At 39.8% G+C, this 22553-nt stretch overlaps 1 protein-coding gene across 2 annotated transcripts in view; it reads right to left on the reverse strand.

The window, feature by feature from the left end:
* Positions 1-765: 765 nt before the first annotated feature.
* The window catches only part of IKZF4 (IKAROS family zinc finger 4), a 437207-nt gene continuing 415419 nt past the window's right edge, over positions 766-22553 (reverse strand). For both annotated transcript variants that reach the window (XM_044083750.1, XM_044083749.1), the window contains one exon: positions 766-20451. In XM_044083750.1, the coding sequence (XP_043939685.1) occupies positions 19718-20451 (734 nt within the window). In that variant the 3' untranslated portion in view covers positions 766-19717. The remainder of the gene's footprint in view (positions 20452-22553) is intronic.

A 22553-nucleotide genomic window follows, 5' to 3' on the forward strand; every position in this document is an offset into this window, starting at 1 on the left:
TTGGTCAATATGCCTTTCCAGATGAGGGCCTCTGAATAATCTGAACAGTCATGCAAGACATCAAAGGAAAGGAGTTTTTAATCATTAATCCACAGCAGAGGTCCCTCCTGAATATCATCTGTTACAGACAGTACTCATTTACAATATTCATGTGTGCCAATAAACAAACTGCACAGGCAGTTCACACACACAACAATGAACTCTCAAATACATTCACTCCAAAGTGCAGAATGATGTCAGTCAGGAAGCTAAAAATAATGTCAGCAATATTCACATCTCAAACCTGGCTAAAAGCTTCTACAAATTCTGGCTTAATGGTTATCGGGCTCCAGTTTTAATTGCTGGGTCTGCAGTCATATTACAAGGTACATTTATCAACACCAGTCTTCAGTACTGCTGCGGGGACTGGCACCAATGTTTTGATACATCACTGTTGCAGGATAACAGGCTAATTACACTGCTTAATTTCCAATGTCCTACTTGAAATGGGTCTTCTAATGGAATGCATTAACACCGGACCTTTGAGGGTCTCATTCTAGTCCATCACTATGCTTTTTTGTGGACACAATCTTTGTAAACAGTTTCCACAAATTATATCGCCACCTTTGCATGCTTTGGCCTGGTGATACTACAGATTGCCTAAGACAGAATCAGGCTGTTAAAATGTCAAATACCTGCTGCTGTGGGACCTCAAACACTGCTGAAACTTCCTTTCTCACTATCATTGCTGATGCTAATCAAATGAGAGAACTTGCAGAAAACTGGTATATTTCCAATGTTTATTTATAACAGACCTTCAGCCAGTACAGTACAAAACTTACAGTAGTTTATCTCCATTACACAAATATTTAATTACATATATTACATATACAAAAGCAATGCAGTGGGGCATTCAAAGCAAGTCAGAATATCCACAAAAACTTTTTAAGGAAACGGAGATGAGACTGTCAGCTATACTATCAATACAAACATTCTGAATGGAAAAGGAATAATTAGAAAGGGATATTGCACTTTTGAACAGACTGTAAAAATTTATATACAAGAGCGAGCAGATAATAGTTATACAAAATACTTGGGGTGTCTGCATGTCTTTAAATAAGTTAAAAAATTATATAAAACGTTAGTTTCATGACGTTCATGAGAGATATGGCAAGAAATATATATATACTTTAAAAAGTATTATTTCTGCTTTTTTTGAGCTTTGTTTTGCCTAGACTTAAGTTCAAAGACGAGGTAAGCAGGGAATCTTACTTGGACAACCAAGTCTGATAATCACAGCTGTTCAATAAATAACCACCACTCCCTATAAATATACACTCAGAGTAAACTTTGCAGCAATCTATCAAACTTGGATATCGAGTCAGTCGCATCCTTCATAACATTTACTGTGGTGACAGAAACAAGTGAACATTTTAAAAAGCCCTCATATCTCTGATCAAAGATACTGCCTTATAAACCCTGTCACCTGCCCTTATGGCATTTACATCAAATTTATCAATACACACAAACATTTTACATTTCCAACATATTAGCCCAGAATTTAAAAAAAAATGTGCATCCAGAGTTTGTGGAGCTCTGATGCAGGGAGGGAAAACAAGAAAATAAGACAACTTTGGTACAACTTTCAGGTCAGCAGTGATTACTTATAGACACTGGGAGGTACATCTAGTCAGGGCATTCTCAAATGCATTATAAAATACATCTCCCACCATCAGCTTCTCAGCTGGATGCAATGAAGGGTGAAAAGTTGGACAATGCTTTCTTCAGATCTGCCTGTTCCCCACAGATAATGTGAAAGAAAACAATACAAGTGCCTTTTTAAACGAATAAAAGAAATAACCAATTTTAACCAGAGTTAGTGTTTAGTATTGAATAATGTTATTACATACAAACCAGCCAGTATATACATGGGTGTACTTATACTAGCTCATCTGAGAAAACCCTTTGCAGTGGAGAACAGCTGGATTGCCTTTTTCTTAAACCCTTTTCTAGACATGTAATAATTTGCATTTTCCAGCTCCTGCACTTGAAAGTGTGTTAAAGCTTTCTGCTGGCATGGAAGATGTGCAGTGGACTAAAAGGTTACCACTAAACATATTCCCACATCGGATTCTCCACTGTAATTCAGGAAGTGCTCTAAGTAGCAAAGGAACAATATAAAATTATGAACAAAGGAACAATATAAAATTATGAACTTGCAAGACTTACTGGATCATCCTACTAGCACATGGACAGAGTATTCAATTAGTGAGGGTGCAAGGGTGTTAAGTAACCAATGCAGACAGCATTCTTGAAATTTAATGGATATAAAAATCTACCTGAATGTATGTTATATCTCACTTCTACAGACCAACTGCAGTAATGGCGGGAATAATTCACGATCAGTAATAAAACCTTCTACAGATGCAGAAAGAAGTGCTCAGAGTGCACAATCCAAAAGCACTGAGTTGCAAAAGGAGATCCAACTCCTGAAATCATGGTCAGGACAGCAGTGCTTGTTGAAAGTGAGAACACAATTTAACGGCTGTAGCGCTTATTCCTAAAATTAACAAATTCTTAAAAACAGTTAATGGAAATTGTTAAATTAGTCAAAGGATGATTAGCCAACTAATGGGCCACAGGACAGCAAGACTACACAGACAGCAATCCATTTCTTTTTACGTTGTATAAATTAACCAAACTCCTGATGCTGCCTTCTGAAGCACACACCTAAGGAATGAAGGAAAAAAAAAAAACACATCATTTGCTATGCCTTGACAAGGTGACCAAAACAAGTACATTTTCTTTGTCAAGGACATAAACAGCTGGAATTGTTCCAATTACAGTTTTAATTCCAGGAAGGTCCGGGGCTGCATTTACCATTCGCAGACACAACTGTGCTAGTCAGATAAATGGTCTGTAGTTAGACATGTATGGACAATGACAAAGATCTGTATGGCAACCCTGCAAAAAAAACAAAAACACAAAAAAACTTTTACTCCTTTTATAACTTTGCATGTGAACTGCCCTCAGCTGAACTCCTCAGGGGAGAACATTGCTGAATAGCTTTAGTGCTAAAAGCACTTCGAAACATTTTTTATATTTTCACACACTCCCTAAACAACAGAGCTCCAGAGCAGAAGCCTTTAAGCACAATTGATAGACAATGCACCACTTGGGATAGTGAGGAGGATTTTTCCAGGTTTCAACTCACTGTGTCTAACTTTCAGTTCAGCTTCTTTAAGGATGAAATCTAGGTAGATACAACAGTTTTGCCAGATGATCCCAAAGGCCCAGAAGGTAATGCTGAAATTTCTCATAAGCAGCATGGAATTTAGAGCATGGTGATTCTGCTAAACAGGCAACCCATGGCTTTTAGGAAAGCCTCATCAACAAAGTTTCAAGTTAATTTTTTTAAAAGATTCTCTGTCTATATATAAACTACCCAAGAAGTGGCAAAAGCAGTACTGCAACGTTGAAGCCTGTCCAATAACTTGAAGCAAATAAACCTAAGTGTGACAGTCATAAAAGTTATCTAGATGTGGGGGCTACTACACACACAATTTTATTTGAAGCCTGCTACAGCTGGGGTTGAACAATTTGTAAAAACAGGATGGCCACTAATTAAATGCTATCCCACTATGAATCCCCAAAACCATCAAATGAGGGAAAGATAGAAATGTCCAATTAATCATCTTTCAGGTCAAAATGTATCAAAGAATGAAGATTTACTAGTTTGAATTCTTGTACCACAAAACAGGTTTGAAATAGTTTTTTGTTTTCAGCTGCTCTTTGAAACATGAAAAAAAAAACAGATTTATGGAAAACCTCTGCTTGCATAAGCAGTGTACTGAACTATGGGAGTAGAAAGTTACAAATTGGCTGCTGAAGAGTGGAGGTGGTTCAATACTTTTGTATGCTAATCTAAGGTTTAAACAGCCAACCTCCACTAAAATGCTTTCCATCGCTGTATAAATTCTTAGATTTCTTAGAATGACCCTTAAAAGAGTTTGAGAAATGCAAGACATCCTGAATAAAGGCAATGTCTTACTCCTACAAGTGAAGGAAAACAAAAGAATCAGACATGATGTGAAAAGTTTAGCACATTCTCCTTGGCACTGCCCAGTTTTTCAGCTCCTAGATGAAGAAAGCTGTCTTCTCTACAAAATAAAGCAACCTCAGAAACTGAGATAATGCTAAGCTTGTTTAAAGTACTCTCAGGATAGGCTATTCACATTGCCAGATTTGTCTTCTGTCCAGAACTGAAGCTACTCCAGATTTCATGAAGAAAACATGAAAAGCAACTATTTATGCTGGTTCAGTTCACCATCTATCTACATATACTTTGCATATCAAAGTGGTCACTTACATCTGCCAAACCTGAACTACTTTTTACAAGTGAATCAGTCAGATGATGTATTTTCTTGATAAAAGCATCAAAAACACCTTTAGTTTCACTATTAGCATGGTTAAAAACTATTAGAAGTAACCATACTTTGAACTACGGAAGCAGAGCTTGTACTTCTCTTAATTCCCTCACGAGAGTGATACTTCGCAACACCAGGGAAGCTCTCAGAAACAACCTGTAGCACTTCAAATGTAATACCCTCAAAGCTTTGTTTCATTTTTTGCAACTGAAGTTTAGCTAGAATATACATACATTTTAGCAGCTTAACTCCATACAATCTAAGAAGTATTTTCAGTACTTATGTATTCTCACAACCAGATTTCAGTACCGCATACATCCTTGTGTTTTTCAGAAAACAGGTTAGTCACTTTTCAAAGAGGTGTGTATGCAAATAAGTAGTAATGTGTCCCCGAGGGTTTGAGGCAGGGAGAGGAAAACCCTTCAAATTTCGTAGTCGTGGGAGGGGTGTGTCACTTTGGTGAACAGCACCGTGCCAGTCACACTGCATTGCAAATCCTGCTTTGCTGATTACTTCAGCAAAGGAAGCCTGCGCAGGAATAATCTGACTGCACGAGGGCAGTAACCATCCAAACCAAAGGTGCCTGCAAGAAATACTGAGTACTGGGACACTGATTCCTCAAGTAACTGATGCCTTTCTCCACAGCGGGAGTCCTCGGCCGGGGGTATTACACGGTCATCCCGGTTCAGTTACTCCTATTCGTGTGAGGTTGCATAGCCGTAGCAGACAATTGCACAACTACCAACAGCTGCTGCACACGCTGAACGATTCACACATGTCCCAGATGTAGCAATAACCCCTTGCAGTGTGTCCACTTACACAGAATTGAAATGGGCAGGTTGCCTTTTGAAGGTGCTGAGCTGCATGACTTCGATGAGGAACGATGACTAAGCAGCAGCCATCCTTCTTATAAGGCTGAAAAGGCCATTACACCACTGAAGACGAATTCTCACCTTATTTCTCTTCCAAAGTATATTAAAAAAGAAAATAATACAGAATAGTTCTGAATACTTTATACACCCCCCTTCTTAGCTTAGCAGACCTCGTTTCATAACATAACGAGTTCTGCAAGTACTGAATTCTGGTTCTGATAATACGCATGTACTGAATTTTCAAAGACAAATTCCCTGAAAACAATTGTTGGCTGGGTTAATTAAATCTTCATCAGACTAAGCTTTCACTCAGTCAGATTCAGACTCACTTTTACAGCAACTGGGGAAAAAGTGATTTGATTTACATCTCAGTTGAAAAAGAAATGAAGTGAGACTATCAAATAAATCATGATTTATATTAACAGTTCAGTGAACATTTATACCCAAATGCCTTAGAGGAGGAATAACATTTCAAAACAGAGTTTTGAGAAACGGTTGCAGCTGGAGAGCTTCCAACATTCATATGATGATGAACTCTTGCACAACGGAAGACTAGAAAGAGTTCTTGCATGTTTGTCCATCATTAAAAAGCAAGAAAACACTTGTCTTGGTGTTTGGACTCCCAGCTTTGAAGTTTTTTTATAGAATGAAATACTTCAGAAACTGAGCTGTCAAAGGAATCCTTAAAAATGAAAAACAGAAGTAAAGCATTACCTTTGGTTGCAAAAATAAAAGCTACACATAGTAAATGTTAAAAAATCAAGCTTGCTAAAAGACAAATCTAACCCTCCATGAGTATTTGATGAGAAACTGTAGTAAAGTGTCAACAATACTAAAGCACAAAGCAGCATATGCCCTTCATAATGCCAGAAAGAAATTAAAGGCAACTGCAGTGCTTTCTACTGGTCATTTTTTTTATTTAATCTAACATGTCTAATATTTACACACTGTTTATAAACGTGCCCATCCTTATAATGGACTTGATCTAATAATTGCTATACTGTATAAACAGCTTCATGTGGCTTTAGGTTCTGGGCTGAAGTGAGTCCACTTCAACTGGCTTGTTTAGCATACATTGTTCTAGGTAACCAAGTGGAGAACACAGTGCATATTGTTAAGTATCAATATAAAATCTTTTTGCCAGTTGGGATTGTCCAAGGGGCTTTAATAATCTACTGTCAAGGCTGGCATTTCTCATGCATTCCTCCCTAAGGTAAAAGCCTGACTGGTGGTTTACATCAAGGGTACAGAAGGCACTTATTTTCCCACTCCCCATGGACTTTGTCCCCTGACAGAAAATGGGAAAGGTGAATTGACTGATTAAAGGACAGTTTGAGACAACTCTCCACCAAAAACATTGGGGAGTCCTAAGGGACACCTGATCCTTGCGAAAAACTAGGATTACCAAATAAAATTATGTAGCTCCAAGACCTTGCAGGTAAAGCTAAAAGACAAGTGCAGCATCTTCCATGAAATTAACTACAGGTTTGCTGAACCAACTGATTTGAATAAAGGCAGGCAGGTTTGTCAGTCATGAAATTCATATGCTGAAGATGAAAGGTTCTTCAATGTCAGAAAACACAGAACCTTAAGGGACTATTCTAGAAGCCTCTACTAGGTACACCGTTTTTTTTTTTTCATTAACAAGATTGAGATTAAGACAAAACTGTGGAAAAATGTACCTTCACCCTAGAAATGTACATCCTGACTCTCAAGGAAGAATTGTAATTAGGACAAGTTAAAACAGTTTAGGGGCCTTGGTGTTTTCTTTTCCACCATGTCCACAGTTTTGGACTGCTCATCTGCTTGTCTAGGACCAAAGAGGCTCAAACAGGTGGTTTGCATTCTGATACTGCTTCAACAGGATGTCAATGCAGTTAAGCAGGAGGATAAGTGGCAGAAGAAGACAATGGTTGGAGAACTACAAATCATATGGTTTAAATCAGCAAGTTCATTGGCGGATACTCCCAAGGCTTTTTAGCCTTCAATCCCAAATTCTCAAACAAATTTCTTTAATGGAATAAGGGCATGGAAGCAACAGGACAGCCCACGGAGAACTTTAGAAGCTGAAGAGTTCTTTTTATCACTACCACATGCACATGTCCATTTCAAAATCAAGAACCTCTGCCCTTCTCCATATCCCTCTTTCCAGGCAAGTTCCAAAGGAAGGGGGTTCATTCTCACCTCAGTTCCACAAGTGAGTGGTCTGTGCTCACATGACAATTCTGACAATGGCAGGACCTGACAGATGATGGGCTCTCGGCCCAGGTGGAGGCACATGACAGAGGTTGCACTTGATATAGATACCTAGGTTGGGTCCTGTGGCAATGTCAAACTATGGCCTCACTTCTGCTCAGTCGCAACTCAAGAAACTGAACAGAGCACACATTCACACCCACAGCATATCTGCACGCCCATCAGGTGTGGGGAAAATATGGCCCTGTCAACTCTCACTAGCAAAGCTGACTCTGAGCTGTCCAAGAAAACAGCTTCCTCAATCTTGAATTAGTGCAACTACAGAACCACTGCCAGGAACTCAATGACCCACTGAATATATGGCGGCTGGCCTCCTCTCTGCACAAAAGTTGCAGCACTAGAACCCCAGTACTGTTGGGTCAGGGAATGTTTTTCCTGCCACATTTTACATTGCCAGCCGACAGCTCACATCTTGTGAAAAACAGACCGCTTGGGTTGCAAACCAGGCTGGGGAAAGACTCAACCTATGATTACCTTCTCACTGGAATTCATACCAGAGATGATCATGTGAAGAACACTGATCTCTACACTGGCTACACAGTACTATTATCCTTCAAATCGTAGGCCAGGCCTTGTGCTTCTAGTGCTTTTAAGACAGGCTTACAAAAATGTTGGGACGTTTGTGTGCTTCAGACAGAAGAGATGGCATTGCTACAGGTCAGAATTTCTGATTTTTTGGATCTGAACACAGGTGATCTCCTACAATGTAAGTTAGGATTAAGATAATGACTAAGTAAACACCCCAAATATACTGACTGCATGGATGGAATTAGTTATGTGTATGTAGTCCCAAGCAAGAGAACAAAAGAATGCAACAATAATTCTGTGCCAAAACAAAGCTCTCAGAAGAGGAAATCCTGGTATGTACACAGTGCCGGTTCTCTTAAGACCTACTGCCAAGTCCAAGTACTCAGCCTACTCAGTAAATGCATTCTTACTAGTTTTTTTTTTTTTTTTTATGTTGAAAGTTTTACCCCGTTTTGCTGGGTAATTCAAGCTTCAGTTCTGAGTGATTCAGCCTTCATCTGTTTAAGGGAAGCAAACCGCTACCTTCATAACTTAGTAAAGTGGAACATAACATTACAGTGGACAGCTTCTAACTGCATCTAACATAGCCCATGAACTAAACGTGCTTTAAAGTACAGCAATGGTCAGATGATAGTTATGTTTTTGAAAACTCATGAACCAAGTTGAAATATGCAAACTTCTTAGTAACACTACTTAACAGTTTACACCAATTACATTTCAATTTGAAAAAAAAAATGTACTTGACAAATTTTTTTGTTGCCTGATGTGACCTTCCCCATTTCCTAAACATTAAGCACTTAATTAACGCAGACTACTTCCCAAGCTATGGTCTACCACTCAAGAACTCTACCTTGTGGAACTTAACAGTGACTACCCATACTTCATATGTGCAGTGCGATAAACAGGGAAACAGCCAACAAGTGGGCTCTGATGTATACCCAGGGAATGAAGTCCACAGGCACTGACTGATGTCTCTGAGTTTGTGGACAAAATGTTCTACATCAGTCATCCCTCAGAAACTTGGTGGACCATATAGTACAAAGGTCTGATCTGCATGTGGGTTAAATAAACATAAAATGAACCTTGACACATCACAGAAAAAGCCTTCAAAACCCAGGACAGGAAGAGAAAACTTACAGAGTTGGTACCTAAAAACACTGAATGACAATGAGTAACTTACTGTATAATAAAGAATTACCCTCTGAAAATGAAGCAAAAGGAAAAGTTACAAATCAAACCAAATGTGAAAAAGATGTTTTACAGTCATTTACAGAAGGTCCCAATCAAAGTTTTACACCATCTTACACCTATTAAGAACTGTCATAACCATTTCAAAGTTAATTTCAGCTTCGGTAGCTTTTACCATCTGTTACTTAGTCACTTTTAGCATCAGGCTTGTGACTGTGCATGGACTGCAACAGCAACCCTATTATTAACACAGCCCTGATTATATGACAGAAGTGGTCTTTAAAAAGATGCATCATCAAATTATTAACATGTTTATCCTGCTCTTAAAATGAGATACAGCTTATACAATAAAAAATAAGATCTGTATCTATGAGGAAGGGACAATAGTGCTCTTTAGATTCTTCCAACTGCAAGGTTCTGATTAATTCACACAAACAAGAATGCCAACATATTGCTAAGCTCGGTAATTCCTAGGCAGATATTACCTAAATTAGTCAAATTTCTCCAGTTTCTAAAATTCACACCATCCCTTCCCAAAGAATGGATGGAGGCATACTGATAAAATATAGGATAGATACAACCAGCAGACCAAGTGCAGATGGTTACACAAGAACTTCAGTACAACAATCAAGGGGATAATTTTAGCTGCACTACAGATGTAGTATAGAACTGGCACTTTTCTCAACCACTTTCAAGACTTAATTCACTGCCACTGTACTTGGATATATGAAGGCAGACGCAAATGCATCAGACTTGTTATGATGACACTGTCTGAAATTTCCTTCAAAACCACATTAAGCAAATATGTGAGTATAAAATGACCTACCACATACCAACATAAGGAAGGGTCCATAAAGGTGTGCTGGTAGCTGTGAACATGAAAATATTGCGTTGTAAACCTGGAAAGGGGAAGTAGTCCTACCTGTAAGCATCACCTGCTTGCAGAAATGTCTCAATTTATCTCCTCCTTAAATGGTGAGGTTATAAAATATCCAAGCGCTAAAAGGGACTTCTCTTTGCTCAACAGAAAATTCACTATTTCTGAAGTTCTCATTTGCTGCTCTTGATCTAGTGACTTTAGTTGTGAGTAAGCATCTTTTTAAAGGAAAGCAATAGATTGCAGTTAATGTGGAAAACTATTAATTTTATGAGCCTACAGCCACAGCACAGTTCTTTCGAATTTTTTTTGTCCCCTACTAACCACAAATGCTGGGGACATGAACAACCAACATCTTGATTTGTTCTCTCTGGAGGACAAATGTATACAAGTAAACCCAGCTGAGATCAGGTATTGGCTTTTTGTTATGGCCTTCCAAATCTCACCCCACCTTCTATAGCTGACATGCAACGATGGAAGTACAAACATGTCTATACACACAAACCACTACAAACATCGAAGATCCATCCTCCACAGTGCTGCTCATTTGGTTACTGTTAAGACTCCTACCTTCACTGGCAGGTTACAAAGCAGAATACAGACCCTTTATGTAGCACCCAATACAGAAAAGCAAGCTGTTCAAACTCTCTTTCACCATTCCCAGGCAATCCACAGGCAAGAGAGTTGCTCATTTAAGAAAACCCACTTAAGGATCAATGGGGAGCTAAAGCCTATCCGGGCAAGCAAAAAGCAGGAAGCAGACAACTAATCCTGGATGAAGTGTCAGTCCACTGCAGGACACTCTACCCTCATCAACTTAAGCAGACTGCCAATTCACTCATTGGTACATCTCTGGATGTGGGAGGAAAATGGAGATCAAGAAGAAACCTACATGAACACAGGGAAGACATGCAGATTATGCACAGATAAGACTCAAAGTTGGGAACACTAGCAATATGAAGTATTCTTAACCTTTACATCACTGTACCACCTACCTGGGAATGTTGACTTCATACAGTATACAAAAATAAGCTTAGAAATGCCCGATCAAGCAAGTGACTTCTAAACGGCCCATGCATTTTAATGTTCCTGTTTCAGTCTACCAGCAACATAAACTAGGTACAACAGTGCTGGTGAGAAAAAAAGGGGGTGGAAAGAAAAAGCTGTAAGATGAAGTACATCAGTAAAAGGAAGCTTACTGAAGACCTTGGATAACAGACAACAGGATTCTTGGAGGGACAGATATGAACTGTGCTGTCAAACCCAGTGGTGAAAACTGGAGTAAACTAACAGACCATCAGAAAGGGCTTGCTCCTTTAATGGGATGCAATAAGCTTCTGCTTGTGAGCAAACAAAGCAGGACAAACCGCAAATTAGAAACTTAAGAGAACAGACAATTGAAAAAACCAACCCAGCATGAAAAGCTACACACAGTCACACTGGCATTACATAGAGTAGCAATTGACAGTTAAATGGTCTGCAGTTGGCATGAATTATATATGGTGATAAGCCATTATAGTACAATGGCGAAGTCCGTCTGTGACCATCAATAACCTTCTAAAGGAACTGCAGAAAAAAGACTTGCTCCATCAGTAAAGGATGGGTGGTTTACAGTTGTACAGATGGCTACTTCCAGCATTTAAGAATCACTCAGGCCAGGATCAAACATCCAGTAAAGGCGAACCGGAAAGGGCTTGTGTTTTTACTTTTCATAAATATTCACGTTAAGTGTTATGTTACCTAAAAGGCTACCTTTGGCACAGTAGAACTAAAAATAATGCTAACAAGAAAAAAGTGGGTTAAAATATCTGGACAAGTGGTTAGTTCATTGTACAAAATTAGGACAACCTTCAGTTAAAATAATCCCTAGACAGCCTGATGCCAAGCCTTTAAATACATAAATGTTCATGTAAGAACAAGTCTTAAATCAGAATCAACACTTCTTGCTGAGGTTCACTGTGCATCTCAGCCTAAGTTTTGTGATATTTTGCCCAAAACTGGTTCCTCTCATCCTGACATATTTCTTTAAAGTACAGAATATGTAGTACCCTCAACATTTCAGGGTATTGCACATAAAAACCTAACATGGTACATCCGAGTGAACGACTGAAGCCAGTTTAATTGCAGCCAGTTGATCAAAATTCAAAACATGTACAACCTGGAGCTGGAAAACACAAGGACAGCAAATGCAAGCTACTTTACTAACACCCATTTGTCAACCAAGTAAGCCCACTAAAACACACACACACACGCGCACACACACCCTTTTCAGGAGTGACTAAGGAACACCGTGGTTAAATAACTTGCTCAAGGTCACACAGTAGGCAAAAGAGGGCTGAGGGAATCAAACCCTGCACTACAAGAACTACAGCATGCAACCATAACCTTTGCACCAACTGCCCGACTACCTCCCTTTAAGTATGTACAAATGCTATGCCTAATGCAGGACTTAAAATATTCTTAGTAAAGTACATGTTGCACATTGCTGCTAAATGCATCAACTATACAGCCTTCTGTTAACTCCAGGTTATAAAGCAATCAGCATCTGCTTGACAGTTTGGGTTTTTGCTTTTGTTGCCAACCTGGACATATACTGAGCAGATTAGCAGACAAGAAATGTATTTCCTATACAAGATCACTGAATGGCTTACATTTCCAACAGTACAAGACTTCAATCTGCCACTAAGTCTCACTCAGTGAGGTTGGGAGGCTGAAGTAATGGGTGGGCTGTGGAAAGATGCAAGTGTACAAGTCAAAACCAGTTCCTGCTTAATATATACATGGCTGCACTTGTCATACTTTTAGCTTCCCCAAATACAGGGATCCTTCTGAGGATAAGTCTGGTTACCTTGATTACAAGACTCAAAGGGCAGATGCTGAACTATCTGCATCCAAGAACATATAAACAGGCAAAACAAACAGTTGTGCAAGCTGCCCATAGTGACCATGCTTATTTAGAGGATTAGTGCCACCCAGGCAATAGGTAGCTTAAGTTTCTTTTGACACATTCCCTCTATTTCACCTCCCAGGATAGACCCAGGCCTTAAGACTAAATGGATTCCTGCGCACCACTTCAGTGTTTTCCTGTCATATTGCAACAGCAAGAGCCCGTTCAAAAACATGCATCAGATGTTACCTGTTACAACATGCTGACAGCTACAGCAAATGAGGGAGAGAGGATATCCTGTAGTTACAGCATAAAGTTCAAGAATGCATCTTTACAATTGTCTCGCAAACTACATTTTACTGTGGGATACTGGCTACAGGACAGAGTGCTTAGACAGGCAAAGGGCCCTCTGGTGTCAATAATCTTAAAATGCACAAGCCCCTCAGAACAACTGAGCTAAAGGAGACCCTCCATACAGAAGGTGAGTGAGTGTTTGGGTAAAGATATGGAACAAATATCAGTGTGCAGCCATGTGAATCTCACCAGAACACCGTCTTAGATGAAGAGATACACTGACATAATAGCAGTCTGGAATAATGGGAAGGACCACCTCACATTTCTCAAATAAGCCTATGCAATTTGCCAAGGTGGGCATCAGCTGCTTTTCAGCCCTCTATCTTTTGCAAAGGAAAAAACGGCTGGATGTCTTTCCTAAAAGGCTGCTTCACAGATGGTACAGTACCTCATCTATGAATGTCACAAGTATTCAGACTGTTCCCTACTCAGTTGATTAATGTGAGGAAAATAAAAAGGGCAAGGAGATGCACTAGTAGAATTAAAGGTGGCGAGCTACAAAATGGATGGCAGGCAGATGCACACACTTTCTGTCAATGGCCAAAAAGTACAATGTAGCAGTAAGGCTTGAAGCTGTAACAACTCTAGCAGATGCAAACACCAAGAGGAAAGTCTTCCATGAGAAGCTTAATACTTACTGAATGGAAAAGTTCAAAAAGGGAGATTACTTCGTGCAAAATTCAGGTCTGCAGAAGAAGCATACTCTCTGACTACAGGGTATAATAGAACGCTCATCCTTACACTGTTAAAAAGCCTTAGGGATAAGGACCAGCCATCCACCCCCTACTATGGAAAGCAGAAACTCCAAGAGGAAAGGTGTACCTTTGGCCATACAGTTTTTATCAGTCAACCAAAGAGATAAACCCCCCCCACACACACAGGCTTTCTTGGAAGGTGGCCTGTATGAAAGCAAAACTGTGGCAGATCTCATTCAATAAGACCAGAGGCCCACACAGCTATTGGAATAAGAAGCATTATGCCATCAGTCCAAGTCTGTGGTGATCCAGGTTTCTCTGACTTGACAGCTGAGACAAGTTGACTGGATCTAAGAAGCAAAGCAAAACCACGATAGTCAAGGCTAGAAAGGGATCATCAGTATTTAAGATGTTTTTTCTCTGTTCATACTTGAGATGTTTTTAAATTAAGGACAGTGGTGGGAACGCACACAGCAGCAGACCCTCAGGCCAAATGGCCATGAAGATAACCAGTGCAAGCCTTGCAAGGAACAAGGGTGAATGATATCTTGCACCTAGCACTGCTGGGAGATGCAGATAGAGCCTAAACTAGATGACCCCAATTGACAGATTACAACATACACGCTTATGGCTTTCGAACTATTCACCATACCATAAACTAGAATGGAACTTGCCCAGATTATACACCTCTGTAAGCATGAAGATCTATCTGACCCATTCAAATACTCATAAATGTAAGAAAGCCATCTCAACCCATCTGTTGATGTACTATAGCTACACTGACCATGAGTAACAAAATTAGTCCTATGGGTAAATATGGAATGAAATGCATCAAAGCCAGAAACACCACCCTTCTCTCAAACACATTTACATGCAAGACAACGTTTCCCTCCATGTCCAAAATGGGCATTTTAAGCCATCTCCCACAGTACAAAAGAAAGGCACTTGTGGTGAACTACATCATTGGAATCTGCTAAAGTAGTGGCACAGCCTTCTAGAAGGTACAAGGTGTTGATGAACAAATGCTATCATGGGAATACTTGAATACTCTATCTTCCACTGCAAGGCAAGCTAAGGACACCATTAGAATGCGGCTTTCCTGCATCATACAAGCTTGAGACAGTGTCTGCAGAAGTTATCCTCAAGAAATTACCTAGCAGGTTTGGGGGAAAGAAAAGCCAATTTCTAACCTCAACTTACTATCCCCCTTACCAACCCACCAGCAGAGACTCTGCTGGACAGTTCTGCCAACTTCTTGTCCAGTAGGAGAAACAAAACTGCTGAAGGACCCCTGAAACATAGCTCCTGAGCTGCCTTTCAGAAAACACAGGACCTCTGTTTTCTGAACCCATTGCTCAGACTTGGCTTGGGGTTCTGTTGACCCTTGGGTTGTTGCTGTTGCTATTGCTGGGGCTGTGAAAACAGTCTGTTGAGACTTGGAAAAGGTCCTCATTAGAAACTGAAACATAACTCTTGATCAAGAGTATCTGACCCTTTCCATAACCTAAAACAGTCATCACTCTTACAAAATCTGCCTTGAAAAATTAATATCTGCAAATGTGGCATTAATAGGCTCAGCAAAGTGCATCAAATGCAACTAAGAGTGGCAACATATGACTACACCTACACCTGTTTGGCAGCTATCTGCAAGGGCCAAAGCTAGAGCGTCAAGGCATTTTTCCCTTCAAAGCAGTTACTGCCTCTATATTGTGAGTGGTTCTGTCCAGTAAGAATCCATGCTGAATGTATAGCATATTTGCACAGTAATTCACTGTCCTCATGGTTTAAGCAGAGAATGCAACCCCGCTACCTTAAATGGTAATGAATAATCTGAAAAAGACAGACCACCTGGTCCTGAAGGACATGCTTGAACTTCACCGAAGTTGCTAAGGTATGGTCAAGGTGGGGATTTTCCTCCAAGATGGTACACTCCCTTATAAGTTGAAATTTCCCATCAGTCTTCTTGGGTGAGTAAGACATACCCAAATAAGGTGACCCAAACTCTGTACTACTCTCTCTACAGCTATCAGATACAGGTAGGATCACACAGAAAAGGATGGGGTTTACAGCATGACAGCAGACTTTTCTGTGGATGCTACTGAGGAGATGTAACACCCTCCTGAGATTATACCCCCCCCCTTTCTCCCTCATGGTTCAGAAAATATCTTCAAATTTGTTGTCTATAGGGGAAGATAAGCAGCACAACACCCTCCTTAATGACAGCAGTGGGCATCTTGTATCTTGTGCTGAAGCATCCCTCCAAAGAAAATGGTTGGCTGGTCATTTTAAACTTTTTCTTACGCTATTTTGAGCCAGAAGAGAATGCTACCTTTAACCTTATTTTTCTCTCTTCTGATGCTTGATTAAGCCATGTGCAACCCCCTGTCCGTCCTTCTGTCTCTTTATTCCTCTTCCCTTCTGGTGCACAAGTCATAAGATGGCTACAATATAGACTCCCTCTCCCCAGAGGAAAACTGGCTAAAGCTTTTTTCTTTACAATAAAGGCCCTATTGCACTTTCAGTAAATAGTCATATTAAGGAGTACTCACTCTGCAATCCTCACTGTGACTCGGGTATAAACAAAAAAAAGTGGTCAGCCACCATCATGATCTCTGTTATAGGACCTCTTGCCAGATTTTGAAGCCAGGATAGGCCTTGGCAAAATTAAAAAGGTTCTAAGACTCAACTTTACTACAGATGATGATCGGATTTTCTTTTAGAGTTAGTTCTTTACTCATGCTGCAGAAAAGAAAAGAAAAAAAAAGTTTAGAGGTATAGCTTTGCCAAGTCTGATAAAGGACCACAGTGGAAGAAAAAGCAGATGAAATGTCCTTGTGTGGCAGGCAAAAGGTTACATAATTCCTGCAGCCAAACCATCTGAAATTAAGATCACATAAGGCACACAAACACATCCCCCAGCTCAAAATCAAGGTAGATGCAAGAGCGATCACATTTTTCAGCTTCATGGACCGGACAAGTTTTGCTCCTATCATTTTGTTTTCAGACTCAACTTGTAATGATGTCCTTTCTTGAAAAACATGAGGATTTGGCCTACCAGCTGTACAGCAGAAGTGCTTTTATTAGCTGCTTAAAGTAGCGAGTTCCAATTTTGAAAATCAAGGTCACCAGTAAAGCACTGATGTAAAAAAAAGAAAACAAAATAAAAACCTGATGCTGCTGAATTACAAATACACATCAGAAAGACATTCTTTAAATGGGATAGCAGCAAATATGAGGCTGTCAACCAATCTCTTAACAGGAGTATCAAAATGAGGCTTGCAAACCAAACTTCAAAGTTCACACTGTATGCTCTTGTCTGTGTGCATATATTCTGAGAGGAGGTTTATCCCATTACTGCTGTTCAAGGTAGTAACCAGCAGTGCCAATACAGTCCTAGGCCACTACCACTCAAATTAACACAATGTGTCTTCCCTGGTAAAGAGACTGTGGTCTTCAGGACTTGCACTGCCTCACATGCAGTGCAAACAGGGCACCTCTTCATGTCATCCTCTGACAAGAAGAAAGTAACCTGTACAATACACACAATGCCCCAAACCTTCTAAGAAATACAGGAGATGAAATGAACTTGCAGAAAGGACACTGGTTCATAGGCTAACATTTAGTCTCGAGATTAAAAATGTATGTTACGCAGCAAGTCTGTCCGCCTAACGTGTAAACACTGGCAAAAGTTTTAAGTTCTGGGACTCAAGTGTGCATCCCAGGATAGCCACATACTAAAGCTTGAGATCATGGCATTTCAAACTCTTCTACTTTCCCCCCAAGGTAAGGCGATCTTGAAATCAGTATATACAACTAACAGGGTTGAAACCAGCAATTGTCAATATTCAATGTTCACCTCTAGTTTTTTTTTTTTTTTTTTTTTTTAATATAACTCTGGGACTCACTATTACAGGCCTCAGAATCACAACACAGAGCTGTAAAAGTAATGAAATAGGGTATAGGGGAAAAGCAACACAACAGCAGTAATCAAAAAATCAAAGCAATAACAGTCCAAATTTCTCTTTTTTTTTCATTCTTAGTGAAAGGTAAAAGGTTTCAAAGATTCTTCTTGAGTAACTTTCACTTTTTTTTTTGGGGGGGGGCACTACATTTAAAGCCTCTGATAGCTGACATAACTTTAGTTAATGTATGACCATTTTAAGAAAACATCTTTGAAAGCAGCTTTACTCTATCTTTAGGGTAGTTTATGCAAACTAAACAAGGTTTTATAAATGGCTAGTTGAAAATAACCAACCTAAGGAATGCATTACTGCTAAAAAGAATACTGTATACTGTTGGACTGCTTTTGCCTTTACATTAAGATTAGAATACCAAATTGTGCCCTACTCACAGATTTTTCAGCCAGCAAGTCGTTACCTTCATCTTCAGTGTCTATAGAATGGTAAAGGGGGGTTCTAAACCCCCAATTACCTCAGTGTTATACAAGCCCTCCATCACCTTTAAACTTTACAGAGGTCCTCAGACTGAACTTGAGTACGTCACAGACCCTGCTTTTCTTGTTTCACCCACACAAGAAACTTCCTCAGAATTCATTCCTAAATGCATTTTTAAATCAGAAAAACAGTTTCAGTGGTTAACTTTTTTCTTAAATAATCACAAAGCATTTTTACAACATGTAACAGATCACTACATCAGAATAAAAGTTTAAAGAAAAGTATGTTATGTCAGGGTTGAGCAGCTGAACTAAAACTTGGATGACTGTGATGGTCAACTGCAATAAAGTAGAAGGGATATCCCATTTTCATCAAAAGACAAAGTATTTGTTAACAGTGCTTTACCCTGGGAAACTGACCTCAGACTAAGTTTTCCATAAACACAAACTTTGTAAATATCGCTACCAAAATATTTTTACTTCAGAGATGAAATTACTCTTCGGTGCTATGGGCTACTCATCAATATGTTTATGCTAGGCAGAAAAAGCACAACAAATAGTTCTGGGTTCCACTAAAGGAAGCTCCTTCACTCCTCTTCTCTCATATAAAAACAGGTACCTTATTCTTTATCTTTAGGCAACAGTGGTGAAAGGAAAAGCAGCACTACCTAACCTTTGAGAAATGTGAACCCAGTCATAGGGTGGGAAGAGTAACCTGGGTCTAATCAAAAGGCTTCAAGAGTGACACTTCTGTGAAACATAACTACTCTACCACAGAGACCACAAGGAGGAAATCCAAGCCTGGTGAAAAAAACTCACCCTGAGCCCCTGACAATGTACCTTGAAGAAAGCTAATGAAGGTGGAAACATTTCATATGGTAAAGCAATATACATCATACAGCCCCTGATTTTTTGGTGTGTGCGTGTGTGGAGGGGGAAGATCTGTAAAACTCAATGGCAAATGCTTAAAGCTTTAAGTGGGCTTCTGCAAAGAAATGGACCAAACAAATGTATATCAACCATTATTCAAGTAAAAGTAGAAGCAAGAGTTATAAAAACAAAAATGCAACATAATAAATAACTAAACGAAAGCAGGACACAGAAGTGTTATGAATACAATTTAAATAAGTCATTTTATAAAAAAAAGCAGTCATTAAGCGCTCCTTCTGTATTTAGTCAGTGCAAAGGAGAAGTTAAAAAAGTGCAGTCTTGGGCCAAGGAAAAGGGGCACTGTTTCAGCATCTGAAAGAAGATAGCGAATTCAGCCCACTTTGTGCTCCCCCCGGACTATATGCGAGGAGAACTCGTACCGATCCTGACTGTGATAACCACAAATGTTGCACTCAAAAGGGTCTCTGAAGCCATGGCAGCCCATATGTATAGTGAACATGACATGGTCTAGAAAAAGAACACGACAGTGATCACACTTAAATGCTTTGAGCTGTTCTCCCTCCTCATTTACAACCCGCAGCACTTCTTTGGCTGAGCTGGGGATTCCTTTAGCAGCTGGGGGCCCCTCCGCTGGTCTTTGATCTTCTTTGGCATAAGCAGGACTCTGCCTGCTGCTGGTACTATTCCCACTAGGTAAAAGGCCACCCTTTTCATCATGGTTGCTGTCTGTGTCCGTTGAATCCTGACAACCATTAGTAGGAGAGAGACCATGGTCCATCAACTGACTCCGCAGCCGAGGGATGATCTGTGTTCCATCAGAAAGGTCTTCATGGCCTTCAGCAGCCTCACGGTTTCCTGGTAGCTCCATCCTTCCTGGCATGGTCTGGATTTGAGAATACACTGTGCTAATTACAGGTGTAAGTTCAGAAATACAGTTTGTGGGTGGGAGTCGCATTGGGCGAAGATGCTCTGCCCCAACATATGCCATTGTGCTGCTGAACGTTGGGTCTAAAGGGTGATGGCCCACCATTTCCACTTCTTTGTCAAAGCTGGAGTTCATATCAAAAGGAATGTCAGTTATACTTAGCCGCATCTGCTTCTCACCTGCAAAACAGAAAGTAAACATCAGAAAAAAGCCTTCACTTTGAGGCAACTAGACGCTAAGCAAATTAATTTAAGCACCAGTCAACACCTGGCTGCATTTAACTTCATTTTTTTGTTTAAGCAGGCTAGGTTATTACTAATTCTTTACAGAAATTATGAGAATGTTCAGTTAAGAAATAAACTTGAACAAACTCAAAACTAAAAACAAAACACCAAAAAGAGACAATAAATCCAACAACAGGACCGTTGATAAGTTGAGCGCTTTCACTCGCTTTATCTAACATGAGCTTCTTCAGAACAAATGCATTACTGACTTCAATTCCTTTATAAACTGTAACCAATTACATCACATGACTTTCTTAAAGAAAATCCAACATTTTTAAATAAAAAAATCAGTGTTAATATAACTCTGTGTAAATATAAAACTTAAATACATTAATAAAAAATCTTCTTATAAATAAATTTATATATGCATATGTATGTATATATACAGTAAAAATGTATACATATAATATGCAAATACTATAAAAAGCAATGCACAATAAAATAGAAGTTATGTTCTTACCATAACGTTCCATGTTAGTTGTCTTCTTCTCGCCTTCTTCTTGCTGGATGGGTTCGGAGCCGACCTCGGCCCGACTGCCACTCTAAAAGCTCGAGAGTTGGTTCCACCGGCTCGAGGCTCCCCTTATATCCCACAATGCTAGGCGAGAGTTACCTCAGATCTCGTTTGTAAGCTAACCCCAGCTTATAATAGTAATAGAACAACTCTAAAAGAGTCCACCTCTAACAACAGGGAGAAAGAAAGGTGACCTACATCCTGATTCAGGAAATATGCAAACAGCATATGCCTAAGAAAAGAGGTGGTAGAAAGAGAGGTCACAATCACAACTCCTCTAGGTCTGTCCAGGCCAGGGGGAAGGAGGGTGGGAAGAAGAAGGCGAGAAGAAGACAACTAACATGGAACGTTATGGTAAGAACATAACTTCTATATGTTAAGTTGTCTATCTCGCCTTCATTCTTGCTGGATGGGACCGCGTCCCTAGCACCTTGTCCCGGGTGGCCTAACGGAACAGACTCCTGAGAACAGTGGAACCAAAATTAGCTCTATGCCTAGAAGCTAAATCCAACTTATAATGAGAAATGAAAGTGTGAGGAGTAGCCCAAGTAGCCGCTGCACAAATGGTGTCAATAGGCAGTCTGTCTTGGAAGGCTAAAGAAGTAGCCAAAGCTCTGGTAGAATGGGCCTTAGGTTTATTAGGCAGCTTTTGGTGTCTAATCTCATAAACAAGGGTAATCAGAGATGTAAGCCATCTAGATAATGATACCTTTGAAACTGAAAGTCCTTTTCTGCTTTCTGCATAGGAGATAAACGGTCAGATTTTCTGAATTGTTTTGTTCTATCCAAATAGTATCTCAACTGACGATGAACATCTAGCCAGTGTAATTTTTGTTCAGACCTATTGGAATATTCTGGAAAAAAGACAGGGAGGTCAATGCTTTGATTTAGATTTGACGTCGAGACTACCTTAGGCAAGAAGGACGGGTTGGTTCGTAAGGATACCCTGTCCTTATGGAACAATAGATAAGGAGGTCGACAGCTGAGTGCATGAAGTTCTGAGACTCTTCTAGCTGAAGTAATAGCTACCAGAAAGAGAGTCTTCCATGATAGCAATTTTAAAGAACAGGAGGCTGCAGGTTCGAAAGGGGGTAGAATCAAAGAAGTAAGAACTAAATTTAGGTCCCAAGGAGAAGGAGGATTTCTTATAGGAGGTCTGAGAAGAAAAACTCCTTTCAAAAAGGCTTTGCAAAGCTTGTGGGGCATTAAGGCAGACTCAGAAATACTTACATGAAAGTTAGAGATAGCTGCCAATTGAACTTTAAGAGTAGAAGGGGATGAACCTGCATGGAAGAGTTCAGCTAGAAAATCAAGTACTATTTGGATGGAAGCAGTGAAAGGATCTATGTCCCTTCCTTGAGCCCAATATGTGAAACGTTTCCACTTACTCAAATAAATCTTCCTAGTGGAAGATTTATGGGAAGCTATCAAAATATCTCGAACAGAGCGAGATAATTGAGGAAGCCTGGCTAATGTTGGAACT

This window comes from Protopterus annectens, chromosome 9.part0, assembly GCF_019279795.1.
Source record: "Protopterus annectens isolate FY-2018-M chromosome 9.part0, PAN1.0, whole genome shotgun sequence".
NCBI lineage: Eukaryota > Metazoa > Chordata > Ceratodontiformes > Protopteridae > Protopterus > Protopterus annectens.